Raw genomic sequence first — 18,355 nt, 5'->3', positions numbered from 1 at the left:
CAATTTCTCAACCTAGAGGGTAAAAAAGTGAAACCATTCTAAATGAAAAATATTTGTTATAAAAATATTAGATTAAAATAATTAATTTGGGTTTAGATTGAAAAAACTTTTGAGTGTGGGTCTAGATTTAAATGGGGGCTTCAAAATTGGGTTTATGTCTAATTATCTCATTAAAGAAAGAAAATTTTTAGGGTTCATGGCTCTAAATAAAGTTGCACTAATTCTTTGTTCAAATTATAACATGTTTTTAGAACTTGTCTGGAATGAACTGCTTAGACTATTATGCTGGATCGAATCTACTTAAACATTTGATTCTGCTATAAAATAAGGGGATAATTGCATTACTATCTTTTTCTTGTTTTATTTCATTGAAAATATTGTACTTCAATAATAACATCATCTGCTTACATCAATAATTTTGGAAAAGGATATGTCTTCCTAACAAAACATAGCTTGCACCATCTTCAAAGCCCATCCGGTGATAGTACGTATGAGCCATTTGGTTGCTTCTCTTGCGTATTTTAACTAATCAAAGTCACAACTACTCAATTGTATTAAGCCGTTATCCGTTATTCGTTATTCGTTATATTTTCAGTAATTAATTGACTATAATATAAAATTTATAGAAAATTATGACTTAAAATTCGTAAAACACAACATAGTTGGACATAGTTGTTCAGAGCATACAAATTTATGCGTTCACAGTTACCTGATGAAATAATGAGAATTGTTTTCACAAAAAATAATTCAATTTTTCGGCCAATCTAATTCATTATTCATTTCTAATTACATATTTACATATTGCCGTCTCAATTCTTTTATTCTCCTTAAAATAAGATTAGATGTTACATTTCTTTTGGTCACATAAAAAATCGTTGACATTATAAAAGATGGATATACCATCACATTTCTTTTATCAGAAAAAGAATATTTAAATAGAATTTAGGGAGTCCAAAGAGGAATAAAATATGAGAACACACAGAAAGGAGGGGGAGCAAGAAAAAAGAGGAAAGCTTTTTTCAACTGTTTAGGGGAGACACTTGGTTTTAAATTTTAATAGTCTTTATTCTATTTCTATTGTTTCACATCAGACAACAAAACCAGCTTCTCTCTCACTTGTGTGTTGCTTTGTGCCGAATGGAGGGTCCTTAACTCTCTCTCTCTCTCTCTCTCTCTCTCTCTCTCTCTCTCTCTCCCTTCTTTGTCAGCTCAAAACCAAAAGACCCTCTTCAAGTCAAAGTTCTGGGCTTTCTGATCTGCATCTTCTTTCAGGTAAATGTGTTTGCTTTTTTATCATCTCAGGCATCATTTTGACCCGGATTTTCTAATATTTTCCGGTAATCTTTCAATTTCAGTGACACTTGTCTTGGTTTTCAGTCAAAGTTTCCATCTTTTATCTTTGTCCTGCTGTGGTGTGGCTTTGAAGGGAAGGAAGTGCAGGTAACATATACAGCTCTGAATTTGCATTATTTTCCATCCAGTTAGTAGTTTTTAATTTACTGGGTTTCTGGGTTTTTAATCTCTACTTTCATAGAATGCATGAATTCAAGGTTTTCATTGTGGATTGTGTATTTATTTTCCTTTTGGTTCTTTGTTATGGCTTTTAGGAAATGCATCAATATTTTGTTTTTATTTTGTTAGCGGGTATGCTCTGTGTGACTTGGTGGATAATGTTTCTGGGTTTCTCACTTTTGATTGAGATAAGTAAGTTTCTTTAATTCTTTTTGTGTATTTGTGTACATGCATTCGATGTTAAACTAGTAGTGGATCACTATCATTTTTGGTACTGTTTCCTTAGATCTGGGTATCTCTTGGATATTTTGTTCTGCATTATCCTTCTGGAACTGTGGTGTTTGCAACTTAATTAGAGATTACTCCTTGTCGTGCTTCAGTGCTCTGACTTAATTCATATTCTATGCCAAACTGATAATATCACAGTCATATACATCTCTTTTTTTTATTAGATATGTAACCCTTTTATTAGGAATGTAAAGATTGGAAAACTCTAGCTTCGCGAAGTTCAATTTTATCATTTATCCACTTAATATTGTAGTGAGAATGTGCTGAACTTTTCATTATGTGTTACTAGTTTCTCTCTTTTCTTTGGTGGTGTTGCTTGTAAGACGGTTCTTGAAACAAAATAGGATTATTTGTGTCTTAAGGAATGCTTGTTTAATAAAGGGTCATTTCAAGTTTAATCTTTCTATTGTCTCTGCTGGATTTGATTTCTCATTGAATCAAGGGTGGACAGCTGGTGTTGATTGTATTGCGTTTGCTTCTATGTCCATTTTAAGATTCTGAGTTATGTACTTCTGTACTATCGGTGTTTTTCTGAAGATATTTCATCACGTATAACAGGTTGCAAACCGGGTGGAATTTTCTTGTCTGAATTTTGATGTCACAACCACTGCTCGGTGCTGGGGAGGAGGAAGGTAGGAGTGATGTTACTGCATTATCCTCCTCACTTTCTATGGAGAGTGTGTGTCCTAACAGCTCAGATTTGAAGGAGAGAAATTACATGGGATTATCTGATTGCTCTTCAGTTGACAGTTCAAAAGTCTCCAATGTAGATGGAAGTAAAAGTAGACTAAACATAAAAGCTACGGAACTTAGGCTAGGGATTCCTGGATCCCAGTCTCCTGAGAGAGACTCGGAATTGAGGCTGGTCTCCACTCAACTCGATGAGAAGCCCCTTTTTCCATTACATTCTGTAAAGGGTTCATTGCAAAAACCAGTTGTTTCAGGAAACAAGAGAGGGTTCTCTGAAGCAATGGATGAGATCACTGAGGTGAACACAATTTCGTCGTGAAAACTTGGAAAGAATAGGTTGTATTTGCTTTAAGTTTAGTATAACATATGTTTGTACCTCCCTATTTATGTTGCAGGGCAAATATGCCAATACAGAGGTAAACTTGTTGCTGTCGCCAAGGCCTTCTCCAAACTTGGGATTAAAAACTGGATCTCTACTTGGGAATCTTGGTACTCAGGAACCCAAAATGAATGAGATAGCACCACAAAGGATAGTACAAGAGGACCCTCATACTGCCAAAGAAACCAGGCCAAATCATACTGTTACCAATAGTGCACCTGCTACCAAGTAACTGTTAGAAAAAGTTGGTGTAACAATGTAAATTTTGGTAATAAATTTGGCCCTAACAATGACATTGGATTGTTAAATTTCTTGTACATCAGGGCGCAGGTTGTGGGTTGGCCACCTATAAGATCATTCAGGAAGAACTCGTTGGCCTCTGTGTCGAAGAATGCGGAGGAAGTAGGTGGAAAAGCAGGACCTGGTGCTCTATATGTCAAAGTCAGCATGGATGGTGCTCCTTATTTAAGGAAAGTAGATTTGAAACATTATTCTGCATACCAGGAACTTTCTTCTGCTCTTGAGAAGATGTTCAGCTGTTTTACTATAGGTGAGCTATTGCCAAGATTCAATTTTTATACATAGATCTTGGTCATTTTACCTGCGTATATGTTTCCTGCATTTAATTCAGTGTTTAACTTTTAAATTTGCTACGTTTGCATGGATATTGCATGGATCCAGTTACTGCTGTGTTGGTATAATTTCAGGTCAATATGGATCTCATGGAGCTCTGGGCAGAGAGATTAGTGAAAGCAGGCTGAAGGACCTCCTTCATGGCTCAGAATATGTCCTAACCTACGAGGACAAAGATGGTGACTGGATGCTTGTGGGTGATGTCCCATGGGAGTAAGTTTCTTATTCAGTGGCACATTTGTGCCTCTTATAATCATTTTTGCTAATTACACATGGTTGGCTTGCTATTGATGCCAAAGCTAAATAACCGTCACCATTCTAATAAATAATTAGCTTTTGCATAGGATGAAATCTGTTGCGATTATTGCCTTTTGTCTATTGGATACATATTGAAGTGAATAGAAATTTTGGAAATAGTTTCTAAGTTAGCTTCTGTGCACACATCAAGCAAGGCAAGGACCTTAGAGGTATCAGAGAATGCATTAATGTTTATTCTATTGGAACTCTTGTTGTTAGGACCGTCATTTAGGTAATATATATAGGGTGCCTGTCCACTTGAGGCACGTTGGAATTTAGAACCTACAGCCATTTACACAAATTGTGATTTTGTATTCTGTAAACTAAAAATTTACAAAAACTTATGTCTAATTAAAAATTAGTCTTGAAAATAATAAAAATTAGAATGAATTAGGATAAAGTCAATAATATTTTTTTTTGTGAAAATGACCATTTCATACTAATTTAACCCTCTAATCGCCCATTTCAATGACAAAGTTCAAAATGTGACAATTTAAACCCAAGGTAAACTAACATTTGCCCAATTAGTACAAAAATCATGGTTTTAAGAATATTTTACTCTCATCTATCTAAACACTCATTTATAGAGAAAGCTGATGAAAAATGACACTTTGCCGGAACCTCGCCGGACTCCGATCACCCGTCACCAAACTCCAGCCACCTACCGCCGGATTCCGGTCGCCGGAATAAATTATTGACCTAGTAATTATGTTATTGACCCAGTAATGGCATTACTGACACCCAATACTTGTGTTTCTGACCCCCAGTAATGGCATTACTTGACACCCAGTAATTCCATTACTGACCCCTGGTAATGGCCTCAGTAATTGTGTTACTAACCAACAATATGTTACCCCTAGTAACCAACAATAATACATTACTAAGTCCTTATAAATATGTTATTACCATTCAGTAATGAAATATTACCTCATAGTGGTATTAAAGCAACCAGTTGTTCATCAAAATACAATACAAACAGTACTGAAAGCAACCAACATTGAATCGAAAGAGATAGGTGAATTTTACCTTTTCTGTATACACTTTCATAAACCCGACTATTTAAACTATCTTAATCATGGAGTGAATCATGAACCTAGCTTATCACCCACTCTAGATCATGCCATCTAGGGATTAATTGAGACAGCAGGAGACCGGGAGTGGGATGAGGACCTCATTGGGCTTGAAATCATGAAGGAGATGTACATCGGGAGGGATCTAGCGGCCAAAATCATCATGAACCAAATCAATAAAAGAAAGCAATTCTCCAGATACCTTACTTTTCTGCTTCAGTATCCCTAGCTCGTCGACCTCAATAAGATGCTACAGCGGTGGTGAGAGAGAGATATTTGGGATGCAAACCTTGGCTTCGGTGTTGCACGAGAGAGAGAAGGAGAGAGAGGTGAGAGATCTGAGAGGAGCAGTTGAAAAGAAAAGAGCAGGGTAATAATGTAATTATACAGGTAAAAATTGAAATGGACATAGGAAATTGAATTGGCCAATTTTTTAAGGTATTTTTGTTGAAACTGTCAATTTCCCCATTTTTTTTTCCAATTGCATATATATATATATATACCAATCAAGGCTTAATCAAACCTTCAATGATCGAACTTTGCATGAATGGATGGGTATGAATTTTCTCAGAAGAAAGAAAGGTATGAAATAATAATTAATGTTAATGGTGTTTTGTTGATAAAAAGTAAAAAAATTAATCTTTGGAAAAATGATATAATTGTTTGCTGGCTAAAAGTGTTGAACCGGGGACTTGCAGCAGGACCTGCACCAAGCAATGATAAGCCTCAACCACTGGGGCAGAACAGCTTATTCCGGCTAGAGCACTATCAAGTTTATATATCCAAAATGCAAACGGGGCCATGTGACCCACTAGGGTTCAACATGCCTCTGCCATTGGCATCAAGTATTTACTCACCAAGATAGGATAATTGTCTTGTATCTGTAAACCATCAAGGTGTCATTGTTTTGTTTCCAAATGCATTGCCTATGTTACATAAAAAGTATTTAATAACTATTTGCCTATATTGGTGTCACCTTTGTATTTTATCATTATCAAAGAGAGAAGTAGGTGCCTTATTATCTGACCCTACTGAGGAACAGCTTCCGCATTAAGGTACAAAAGGAACACTTGAACCAGGAAGCCTGAATTAGAAAGATTGTATTTTGAGAGTATCATCTGGCTTCATTTATCAGTACCAACTTCCTACATGACTGTGGTTGCAATATTTCAAATTGAGAGCATTTTCCATATGCATGTGTTGTGGTAGTTTCCCGCCATTTGGGGAAATCGTGATGTGTCTCCGTGTCTGTTTTTCTTGGACCGGTGCTCTTGTTTACATTGTGTTGTATTGCATAGATTTTTTTTTCCCAAGGTTTTATCTAAAAGCAAAAGGACAAAATATCTTTTGACAGGATGTTTATCGATACCTGCAAAAGGATGAGGATAATGAAAAGCTCAGATGCCATTGGCCTTGGTAAGTATTTCATGGATTTTATTTAATTTTTGTTATTTATATGAGCAACTGCAGAATCCGCATGGCTGGTAAGAGGCCCTCTGCAACAAATGTGATATATATCTTGGAGAGTCAGGTGAGTGTGAAGAGTCTAGATGAGTGAGTAAGTCACCATTGGCAGTATTATATTGATTATAATAAAGTCCCGTTTTCTGCTTTTCCAAGACCATCCTTTGTCACTAGAATTAGCTTCACTTTTCGATCAAAAAAGAAAAGATTTAGTTTCGCTTGAGCTATCCACCTATATCCTTATCACCTCCATCAAATTTAGGAATTTGAGATCTAGATAAGTCAAGTGGTTGAAAAAGACTCCACTTGATGTAAGGACTCACGGAACAGCCGCTGCATGTGCTCAGCCTCAGCTACATGTATTAAAATAGCTTTCCTTCACCCTGCACATCCTTTTTATTATATTGATTGCAATAATAGAATAGTGAATCTGATTATATGCTGCGCAAAGTCCCCGATGCCTTTATAGTATACTAATTGCTCAATTCCTGATTGAGATGGTGTATGGAATAAATCTGTGTTGCATTCAGTTATATAAAAAATGTACTGTTCCAACCATTGAATGGTAGTTCTACTATATTTCTGCAGGCAGTATGTGAACATCAGTATGACATTAGTTCATTTCATGCCATGTCTTGTTGTTTCACCTTTAAGTTAAAAGTTTCAAAGATTTAGATTGTTCCTGTTATTCCATAGATCTCTTGTTTTCTCCTGCATTATAACTCCACAAGCTTTGCTCATACCTCCTACAGTAGGCTAATAGTATCGGTTCACTTACAGATTTGGGTGGGGCATAATCTTAGAACTTTAGAAGTAACTGTCCTTAATCTGTGTCCATTTGCATGAGTTTTTTTTTCTTTTTTTCAAATCATGTTAGGGTTACTCTAGTTTAATGAAAAGGATTTATGAGATCAAATATTTCTTCCTTTGAATAAGCTGTTAAGGATTTTGGCTATATACTCGACCAGTAAAATATATGAGTTCAAGATCTAATCTGATTCTAGAATATGGGCCCTATCCTATCATATGGTCAAACTCGTCAACCTTATGGCTTGAGTTGCTTCTGAATAAAAATTATGCAGATCATTATTGCTGTTTCCAATGTTGATGTTGAGTTTAGCATATGCATCTTTCTTGTTGTCTAATCTAATTGTAACCCAAGAGGAGTAATACTTAAGATTTTATAGTCATAACTATTTGCACTTGAGTATTTATTCATTTTGGCTTGATCTGCAGCTCCGAGAGCCATGGAGAAGTGCAAGAACATAAACTAGCCAGTAATATGCAGTGTGATCTCTTCCATGCAGCAATCTATAGAATTGGAACGCAGGCAAGGCCTAGAAGGGACATCACCGGTGTCTGCTTCCTGCTTCTACTATGTTATTACTACATCTGTGATTTTTGTTTGCCATCTATTCAAGTTTCTTAGCTACCTTTCTAACTCATCAACGCTATTAATACTATTGAAACTCTAAAAAACTCTATCCTGAAGTACTAGCTATTCCCTCGTTCAACATGGGCAGGTGCCTGTTGTCATACAGGATCCTAAGACCTGATGTCTGTAAAGTGCTATTGTTTGTGAAACTTGTTATGTATGTGTGCAAGTTACGTCTTAATCCGGTTTAATTTTTCGTTTTAATTGTTTTTGCCTCAATTTCTGGGCACACAAGGGGCCAAAGTAACCACAGAATTGATTCAGAAGACCCTTAACCACCTGCAGAAGTTCTCAAAGCCAAAGCCTATGCATCCAATTACCAAATAATGTACCATTGATGTAACGGGTCCCCTATCCCATTTCTTGTATTATCTTAGATTTTCTTGGGTCAGTGGTATTATCTTTTTGGACGGTATTATTGCTTTGGCTAAATTTTAAGAATAGTACATAAAATTTGGTTGGTTGAGAAAGTTGCTCAACTCTAAAAACTATCAAATAAGTACACCGAACTATTAAACCTGCACCAATTTCAGTACACACCCGTTAATTACATGTAACAGAGCAATGTCATTATCAAACTAATTAGGGGTACAAGTGTTGTTGCCAGAACGTTCTTTCTTCTCCACACTGTCATGGCTCATGAGGAGTGTTCTCCATGACAAATATGGCCAAATAGATGTGGTTATGTAGTGGGCTCAGAAATAGCTCCAGATTTCTGTGTCCCCCATAATGTCCACTATAATTTAAGCTTCCATCTCCACCGTGTTGTTGGTGGTCACCACAAAGCCCTTTCTAGCGTTTGAACCCAGAATTTTCTCCAACTTGCGAACCACAAGGCACAAGCCCAACGACGTCGAGAGCAAACTTGTTGCCCTTAGAGTTCTGACGCCAATCTTGAGGCATCGACGGAGGGTGGCCTTGCGCGACTGGAGGTGCTTCCGGGGGGGGGGGGGGGGGGGGGGGGGGAGAGAGAGCAGGATCTCGCCCTCATCACTGTGGAGAGCAATTGCACACCACATCTCTATGGAGTCTGTATGATCACGATTGGAATGTGGTAGTTTGATCATTTGAAATTGTTATGTTGTGTTACTCATTGTAATTTCAATTATGGAGAGAAAAAAAGCTATATGAGATTGAGAAATGTGAGAGAAAAGGAAAGATACGAGGGGGAGTTTTTTTCCTCTCTAGCTATCATCATTGCAAAGACGATGTTAACCTTGAAAGTATGACGGTGAAAATGAAATTAACGGATCTTAAGTAGATTAAGTTTGAATAGTTCATGTACTTATCTTATAATTTTGGAAGTTGAGCAACTATAAATCTGAGTAGACTAAAGTTCATATACTGTTCTTGAAATTTTCTCTATTGCTTTTCAGACATAATCTTTGCTTCCTTGAATTTCGCTTCAGCTGAGTAGATCTTTTTCTTGTTATCTTCTAGCACTGTGGGTGCTCTATATCTTCCAATATGAATTGGTTAGCGAGTCCCTACTCCCTACTTCTATCATAACCAAAATGATTTAAGTAGAATCTAATTCTTATATAATACTTCACCCATCAATAATGCCGACAAGTTCAACTGAGAAATATGATGAATCCTTGTTTCTCTCACATAATCACATTTTCGTGAATCATTAGAATGACCCTTGATCCTGCGGCAGATCATAATGGGGGCAGTTGAGACTTGAGGCTTCATCCGAAGAGAATCGGTCTTTTTCAACATGTTTTTTCTCTTAAGTCGACTCTTGCTACTAATTTGAACTCTCATTTTAACAGAATCGTCTTCTTCCAAAGATGCATTTTGCATCTAGGGTTCACAAGTCACAAACAAGCTATTAAATGTTTCATCGGTTTTGATTTTCTGTCACTGCAATTCCTTATACTCGACGGATGAAGAGTAGATTAGCAAAGAAGTGTTTGTTGAAATTAAGATCAAACTTGTGATTAATTTCGCCAAAAGAAAAAAAAATGGGTTAAGGAACATCAGTACTGCCTTGAACTATGTGCATGAATTGATGAATACTATCATTGTAGATGGATATGGTGACTTGGGGACAAGTTGAAATTAGAATACTATGATAAACTGTTAAATAATCGGTAGGGTGTTTTCATTAATCTATTTAGGCAGTATGTAGTAATCTGTTTATATTTGTGTCTTCAATGCATAAATCCATGTGCTCGTATAAAATTCTATCACAAAACTTACTGGTTCCATTAGAAGAAACCGTATCATCAGAACATCTGACATTCATTTGATCTGTTCATATACAGTCACCAGCTTACTGATGGCACATGATTGTTCTTACTCACGCAGCGAGAATCAAGTTTTAACCCATTACCTGCCTCCAATCTTATCTAAGTTGGCAAACTTGCCCATTCCTCCAATTAAATTACTAATTGCAAAGCAAAAAACGAAAACGAAACACCCCCCTGGTTCCTGTACCTTCAGCAGCAGAAGTGTACACTAGGAAAGCTTATAATTGCAACATGCAGAGCAGTGCAGCAACGATGGTATTTAGACTAGGAATTGCCCATTTCGTGTTGGCTGAGATGTCAGCATTAAGACTAGGAAAACTCTTGTCATTAAAAACAATGTCTGCAATCTGGATTGAGTGCATTCAATACATTTTGATATTAAAGATCATGTATTTAAATGTATAGCACACACTTTAGTTGATCTTATCTCACCTCTTTCATTGGAGTACGTATTTCGGTAACTCGGTAAGGTTCGCAATTCCAGTATTGTTTCTTCAAAAGACATCTAGCTGCAATCTGCATCCTTAGATGCCCCAACTGTTAGACGCTAGCTAGGATGCATGTACTGATCGCCCACAGTCGTCACTACTACAAGCCGCTAGGTGAGGAAATCACGCTAGCATCCTTAATTAAAATCACGCTAGCCCACTTATTCACTTAGCGATGTCATTTTCTCATCGAACTTTTCGTCATTCCCTATCTCAGAAATATTTCCCCCCACACATGGTCATATATGGACTAATTGAGTAGACGATGACTCGGTCCTATTAAAGTCGGCAACAAAAACTACGTACGAGCAGCTCTCGTTCTCTTAATGGTGCCAAAGAAAATTCTCGTGCTACATGCATGCAAGACAATGGAAATTGCTAAGATTACATCAGAATTCAAATTTGGAGTAGATCGATCGGTTTGTCATGGAGAAAGAAGAGCATTCATGCATGCATCAAAGACAGACTAACTACTTCATGAACATCGCTACCTATCTCACCAGACACCAGTCGATCACCAGTTTCACCACACAAGGACTGGCCGCGATCGAGCACCAACCTATATATATTCACCTCCGCTGCCACTTAAAATATCCCTAAATTTATAATTTTTTTCATTATTTATGTACTACATATATACATGCATGACTTTAAAACAATGACTTCGAATTATTAAATTTCACGCCCGATAATTTGACAAGCTTTTTGAAAGTGAAAGAGACTTCCTCGATCCCAACTGATTATCATATTCAGAGCCTGGGAAAATTGTGGTCGATCTGTTAAAAAGGTTGTGATAGAAAAAAAATAACTTTACCAGTTTTCAACTCTCATCTCCACTATATATGGAAAAGAGCTAATTGAATAATACGCATAGGAGATGATCGATTTGAAGCATGTGAAACTATAACACAGACGTACGTACGCATAAGCCTAATTATAAGCAACTATTCTTTGTAACCCTGCATGTTCCTTCACCATATATATAATATATCTGATTTGAGGAAGTTGGAGTGGTTAGGAACTTAGAAAATGACAGTTAGAATATGCAAGTTTTATGTCTTAATTAATTGAACTCAAACTTCTTAATCCCCGGCCACCATCTGCTTTCTCAATTCGTGCTTTGAGTCTCATGCATCAAATGACAACAATGATGCATATTTGCATGATTAATATAATTGATACATTAATTAATTAATTTAATCTTATATGAGCTTAAATAAAACAGCCATAATGTAAAGCACGTTACGTGAGTGGTACTGTATCCATAATGATTTGGAGGCTTCAGTATATTACAACTTGGTTGAATATTCTTTTTAATAAGTATGATCAATCACAAATTGACCATGTTCAGATGTTGAACTAAACTGAATCAATTTGTTTATGTAGAAGCCTAGCCAAGATGTAGTTTTCCCCTTAATTATATGTTTGGCTACATTAGCTAACAGGAAAATGTGTTTGCGTATTATTGGTTAGGGGTTGGAAATAAATTTCTAGCTTTCGCTATTTTCTCTTGTAGTGATTCAATTGCAGTCACTTTGTCGTTTTAAGTTGGTTAGACAGTTACGGTGCTTCTCACATTATATGGTTTAGTGTCATTCGATTCCCAAAATTGAAGATGAACGATTCAGTGAATTTGAAAGCTTTTGATTTTCTATTGTTTGCTTAATTTCGCGGCGTTACGAGGTTTTAGTGTAGAGGAGAGGATCGACTCGTGGCTCTGTAAAAACCGGTCGTAGCTAGGGTTTAGATTTTGGTGTTTTCTATCTCGTTCGACGACAGTGTCTAGTGACGCCGTCGTCAGACATGAGTGGGTAGCCGGTCCTTGATGGTTTGTAGTGGTGGAACGAGAGAGATGGACGATTCATGACAACGTGTTGAGAAGTAATTGGTAGATTTGTGATTGCAGTCTAGTTGTTCTGTTAGGTGGTCTGTTGTTAATTAAGCGTGGTCTTGTGCTCTTGTTGATGGCAGCTAGGGGTGGTTGGATCGGTGGTACAAGGTGAAGGGGTGAGTGCGGCGGTGGAGGGCTTCCTAGATTGGTTTCTCGATCTGGGTCGGTTTATTCTTGCAATACTTTGGTGCAATTTATGGATGGGGTACTCTCGCCATAATCGTTGAGGACTGGGGTGCGTCTGGGTTGGCAACTAGTTGCTGGCGGGTGGCGAGGCGGCGCTCAGATTCGCCAGAGCCTTTCGGGTCAGGTCTGTGGATGGTCTCCTCTTGAATTTCAATGGTGGATGGGCATGGGTCCTTTTTGGGCCTCGAACTAGGTCATTGTTTTTTAGGTTTTGTTTTCAATTTATTTTTTTGTCGTCCCTCCTTTTGAGAGGGTTTAGTCATTTCTTCTTTTTGAGGGAGTGTTTAGTGTCTTAGTTCAAGTAGTGTCATGTCGTTGGGTGCACATGTTTATAGTGCATGTCATTTCAGGGATTATCTAAAAATCGGTTCTTTCTAGGTGTCGATGTAATGGGGAGGTTGTCTTTATAAATATGCCGAAGGTTTTAGTATGTGATGCTATTGGAGCAGTTCTCTTATTGAGATTGACGACGAATAGGGTATCGGCTACTTCTGAAATCGGTTTATTGGTTTGGGATTGGGCATGGGTCCTTTTTCTATCTTCTTATCCTTATAGCTCAAATATCCATTATTTTCTCATTGACCAATGTCTGTATACAATTCTTTGTTGAAAGATCAGTTGGTCTAATGGCATGAGTTTCTTCTTTGTAAGTGGGGGAGTTCGACTAGTTTGTTGTGTGTCGTGGTATTTGAGTTTTTTTTTCAATTAATAAAAAACTCATTTAGATATTTGATATCAATATACAATAGAACTTTGATAAATAAATATATTTTTGTCAGTCTCAAATAAGAAATTTAAACTAAATTTATTCAGATAATTTAATAACTGATGCGTGATGAAATAACTGTGACTTTATTGAATGATATGTGGGCCTATATATAGGCATTATAAAGCCACAATCCTGTAAGATTCGGAGTCCTGATCTATTACAGAGATGTTAATCTATTTCTAACAAGAAACCTAACAAGGCTAAGGCACATACAATGGTAGAATAGTAATTCTCCCGGAACACGCCCCCTTGTGTCGCATACCTAGGTTGCATGGCGCACAACATTGCCTCGGTAAAAACCTGGTCAAACAAAACAAAAACCTCTTGGGTAAAACAAAAAACTTGATCGAAGGGAAAAATAGCACAACATACCAACTACTTAAAGATCTTAACATGTGATGTAGACTCCCCCTGAAGTCTACCAAACTCTAAAGTTCTGATATGCGACGCATGCCAATGCTCTTCACATGTTTCACAAAAGTAGATTTAGGCAAAGACTTAGTGAACAAATCCGCAACATTAGATTCTGAACTCACTTGATTGATCTGAACATTCAAGAACTTCTGTTGTTGAACATTGTAGAAGAACTTGGGCGAAATATGTTTGGTATTGTCTCCCTTGATGAAACCTAACTTAGTCCGCTCTATGCAAGCAGTATTATCTTCATAAATGCAAGTAGGTTGATCAATTGTAGAGACGAATCCACAAGAATCATGAATATGACGAACGAGTGACCGTAGCCAAATACATTCTTTAACTGCTTCATGGAGAGCAATAATCTCTGCGTGATTCAAATAAGTAGCAACAAGAGATTGCTTCGTGGATCTCCAAGATATTGTCATATTCTCAATGGTAAACACATAACCGGTTTGAGAACGAGCCTTGTGAGGGTCATAGAGGTACCATGCATCGGCATAACCAACTAATAAGTTGTTTGGAGTCTTTACATTAGGGGAAGGAGCAAGTCGGGACCGAATACTGCTCTTGGCACCGTTGTCTGCCGCCATGTCGTGGCTGCTTACGGCGGCTCATTCACGTACGGTGGTGCTGCAGGGCTGCTTGCAGTGCCGGTGTGAAGTAGCACGACCATGGTGTCTCTCTTATAGAACTATCTCATATCAAGGGAACCTTTTAATATCAAAACAAGTGCTTGATACCATTATAATGATGTAGTGTAGGCGCGGAGCTAAATCTAGCTAATAAGTTAACTACGAAAGATATGTATGGTCTAGTGCATTGAGCAAGATACAATAATGCCCCAATTGCACTAAGGTATGGAACTTTAGGACCAAGAACCTCATCATCATCCTCTTTAGGACGGAATAGATCCTTCTTGATATCTAGACTTTGGATGACCATGGGAGTAGACAATGAACTGCATAGATCCATATTGAAACGTCGAAACATTTTCTGCTGTAATTCAACTGGTGGACTAAGATGTCGTTGGCCCTATGCACAAGCTCAAGGCCGAGACAGAATTTCTTCCTCCCTAGGTCTTTCATCTCAAATTATGACTTTAAATGAGACACGGTCTCTTCAATATCATCAAGAGTACCACTTATGTCCATGTCATCAACGTAGACTGCAATGATGACGAATCAGGAATTTGTCTTTCGTATGAACACTCACGGGCATAGTTCATCATTCTTATAACCTCTCTCTTTCAAGTACTTGTGCAACTAATTGTACCACATTCTTCCGGATTGTTTCAACCCGTACAACGAATGACGTAATATGACTGCATGAGCACTCTATGGAGGCACTTCATGGAGGTAAAGGTAGTCTCTTTGCAGCTTTCATGTATATCTCTGCGTCAAAATCCCCATAGAGATAAGATGTGACCACATCCATAAGCTATATTTTTAGTCTTTCAGACACTATCAAACTAATGAGGTAGCGGAAGGTAATGATGTTCATAACAGGAGAATAAGTCTCTTCATAGTCAATGCCAGGTCATTGTGAGAATCCTTGTGCCACGAGTCTTGCCTTATAATGCACGATCTCGTTCATCTCATTACACTTACGAACGAAAACCCATTTATGTCAAACTGGTTTGACATCTCTTGGAGTCAATTCAACCTTTACGAAGACTTCTCTCTTCGTGAATGAGTCAAGTTCTGGCTAAAAAGCGGCCAAAACGCAGGAAAATGTTTCGGAAACGCCGGAACAGTAACTGGGTACGGCCAAGAGGCCAAAACGACGTCAATTTTTGACGTTCCGAGGTTCGTTTTCTAAATTTTAAGTTCCATATTCACAATGTAGTGCTATTGGGGTCTCATGTAACCCAAAAACGTCCAATTTAAAAACCACGTGGGTTGCACACGTTGACCATCATGCTAAGTGTAAGGTAAATAAATTTCTCAAAGAGATCGACTTGTATACAAGAAATTGAGAAATTTTATTGAATGTCAATCTTTAATACATCACACACAAACTTCTAATTCTAAAATCAAAAGACTATTACAAAGTCAATGAAAATAACAATGGCGGTCGGCCATAACAATACTTGAAAGCATAAAACTAGAATCAGCTAAAAACGACTAATCAAAGTCGGGAGTATCCATTGTAGGGGCTGGAGGCTTAGGCTTGGAAGTAAGGGGCTTGGTCTTCATAGAGATGTGGTGAGTCTCGATCTCAGATTCCTCATCCACATGATTCGATTCGGGTTATAGAAACTTCTTGTAGGCGGAGTATGCCTTGATCATCTCTTTTCTAGCGCTGCAATCGCGATTAAAGTGCTTGAAGGAGCCATATTTGAAGCATGGAGACTTGCCATTACCGGAATTAGAGGCATGAGGAGGCACACGGCCTCCTTGAGGTTTAGGACGGGGATGGCCTCCCCTGGAGGGTGCGGCGCTGTCACCATCTCGAGTCCAAGTATTGGAATTGGGCCGAGAACGACCCGGTTTCCTCCCACCACGAGAGTTGTTGCTTTGGTGCTGATATGGAGTGTTTCTTGATTGATTCTTTTGCTTAGGAGTTTCTCATAGTTATATTGTGGCGTATAAATCTTTTTAGTGGCAACCGGTCTATTTTTATTGTTGAGGAGGATCTCATAATGCCTCTCCTTCTTTTCCAATAGCGTCATTAAGTCGGCGAAAGTCCGGATCTTCATTTCCTCTATATGAGTGTGGTACATATGAGGTTGAACCTCATAGTTGATTAGAAACGTGTCCAATATCTTATTGAAAAGGTCTAGGTCGTTTTGATGACACCAACGGTGCCAAGATCGGATTGCAGGCATAACATATCCTGATTGAAGTCATCCACTTTCTAATAGTCAAATAGACGGATGTTATCCCATCTAACGGTCAATTCAGGGAGAAGCTTATCTTGAACGTTGTTGTACCACAAGCGTAGTTTGTCTCATAATTATTTAGGATTTTTTACGTTCAAGTGTTTCCTCTTGAGAGTTGCATGGATGTTATCTCATCTAACGGTCAATTCAGGGAGAAGCTTATCATGAACGTTGTTATACCGCAAGCGTAGTTTGTCCCATAATTATTTAGGATCTTTTACGTTCAAATATTGCCTCTTGAGAGTTGCATGGATGTGACGTCTCATGAAGATGAGAGCTTGAGTCTTGGTCATAGGTGGGAAATTAGCAGGAGGGTTGGAAAACATGCCTTGAATCCAACGACTCTCGAAAGCGAGCTCTATGTCGGAAACCCAACGGTGGTATTCCTTGCCTTTTATATTAAGAAGGCGAAACTCTAGTCGCTATGGCGACGACATCTACAAAAACGCATACGAAATCGATTAGATTTAAGTATAATAGGAATTAGAAGGGATGACGTATATGGTCACAAGAAAAATCGATGCAAACGACGATACTCACGATCGCACCCAAAACAGCGGTGCACTTAGGCGACCACACGAAAATCAATTAACTTCCCTTTCAAAACAAGCGTGACTCCCCCAGGACCGTCACACAAAAAACGTCGACCAAGAGGGGAATCATATCCCTCTTTGGTCTCATCGGCGTTATAAGAAAGGCCGGAAAAAGACATGAAGAAGGCTAATAGCGCCCGATATAATATATCTATACGTTCAAAAGCGGAAACGTTAATGAAAAATTACCTTTAAAGGTGTGGAGAAAACGAGAATAACTTCTCTGGAGTGAAGATTTTGCTTGTTAAGTTCGCGTTGCTTGCGTAAATATGCTGGATGAGCAATGTTGAATGCTTTGATGCAGGGTCTTGCGAGAAAAAAAGTTGATTTTGTGGGACGAATGGGGAGGAGACCCTGCGGAGCTACGGGGCTGAGTGCAAGGTCTGTCACCGACGAGGAGCGCCGACTGGAAGGTTGCCGGAGGCCGGAGACTAGGGCGGCTGGCGGAAATAAAATAGGATTTCTATAGCTCTAAAAGTTCAGTGTTTTAGAGCAAAGTGCGTGATAACGTGATGCATGATATGGGAGGCTATATATAGGCATTACAAAACCACAATCCCGTAGGATTTAGAGTCATAATCTATTATAAATATGTTAATCTATCTTTAATAAGAAACCTAACAAGGTTAAGACACACAGAATGGTATACTAATAATTCTCACGGAACAATAACCTCGATAATTAATTGATATTTTTGCCGGTTTTAAAATTATTAATTTATTGTGGTTTAACAATAGACCAAATCATTTCTCACTAAATCGGCTTGACGGCTCATACCTACGTACTTAGAGCCGAATGTCTTTTTTTCGTTTGCAGTAGTACTCCCTTCTGTAAACATTCAGAAAGCACTAATCGCCATCAATCCTACGTCTAGAAATGTTGACAAAAAACTACACCATCGGCAATGAATAATCATCTACCTGCATGTTTTGACTATCACTCTAATTTTACTTGCAAATCTGCAATGACAATAATAGTGATGGACATGTTAGATTGTTGATTATTATTTCTCTAATTAATTAAGAGCTGACTATCAAAATATGCATGGATGTTTTAGGGGAGCTCATTCTTTCTTGCAGTTCTCACTTAATATGAACAATTTGAAAC

General features: G+C 38.0%; 1 protein-coding gene across 2 annotated transcripts; it reads left to right on the top strand.

Moving 5' to 3' along the window:
• Nucleotides 1–1,112: 1,112 nt before the first annotated feature.
• Nucleotides 1,113–7,959, top strand: LOC126796134 (auxin-responsive protein IAA8-like). 2 transcript variants are annotated; one of them, XM_050522900.1, is made up of 8 exons: nt 1,113–1,272; nt 1,356–1,440; nt 2,359–2,788; nt 2,886–3,097; nt 3,193–3,419; nt 3,577–3,715; nt 6,224–6,285; nt 7,570–7,959. In XM_050522900.1, the coding sequence occupies exons 3-8, from the start codon at nt 2,396–2,398 to the stop codon at nt 7,605–7,607; spliced, it is 1,071 nt and encodes a 356-aa protein (XP_050378857.1). In that variant the 5' UTR covers nt 1,113–1,272; nt 1,356–1,440; nt 2,359–2,395; the 3' UTR covers nt 7,608–7,959. The 2 variants fall into 2 exon arrangements, with proteins under 2 accessions (XP_050378857.1, XP_050378858.1); XM_050522901.1 differs by having other exon boundaries at nt 1,131–1,272; nt 1,378–1,440.
• The last annotated feature ends 10,396 nt before the right edge of the window (nt 7,960–18,355 follow it).

The sequence above is a fragment of the Argentina anserina genome, chromosome 5 (assembly GCF_933775445.1).
Source record: "Argentina anserina chromosome 5, drPotAnse1.1, whole genome shotgun sequence".
Lineage (NCBI taxonomy): Eukaryota > Viridiplantae > Streptophyta > Magnoliopsida > Rosales > Rosaceae > Argentina > Argentina anserina.
Note: the sequence above shows the minus strand (reverse complement) of the source record. Positions and strands in the feature narration are given on the sequence as shown.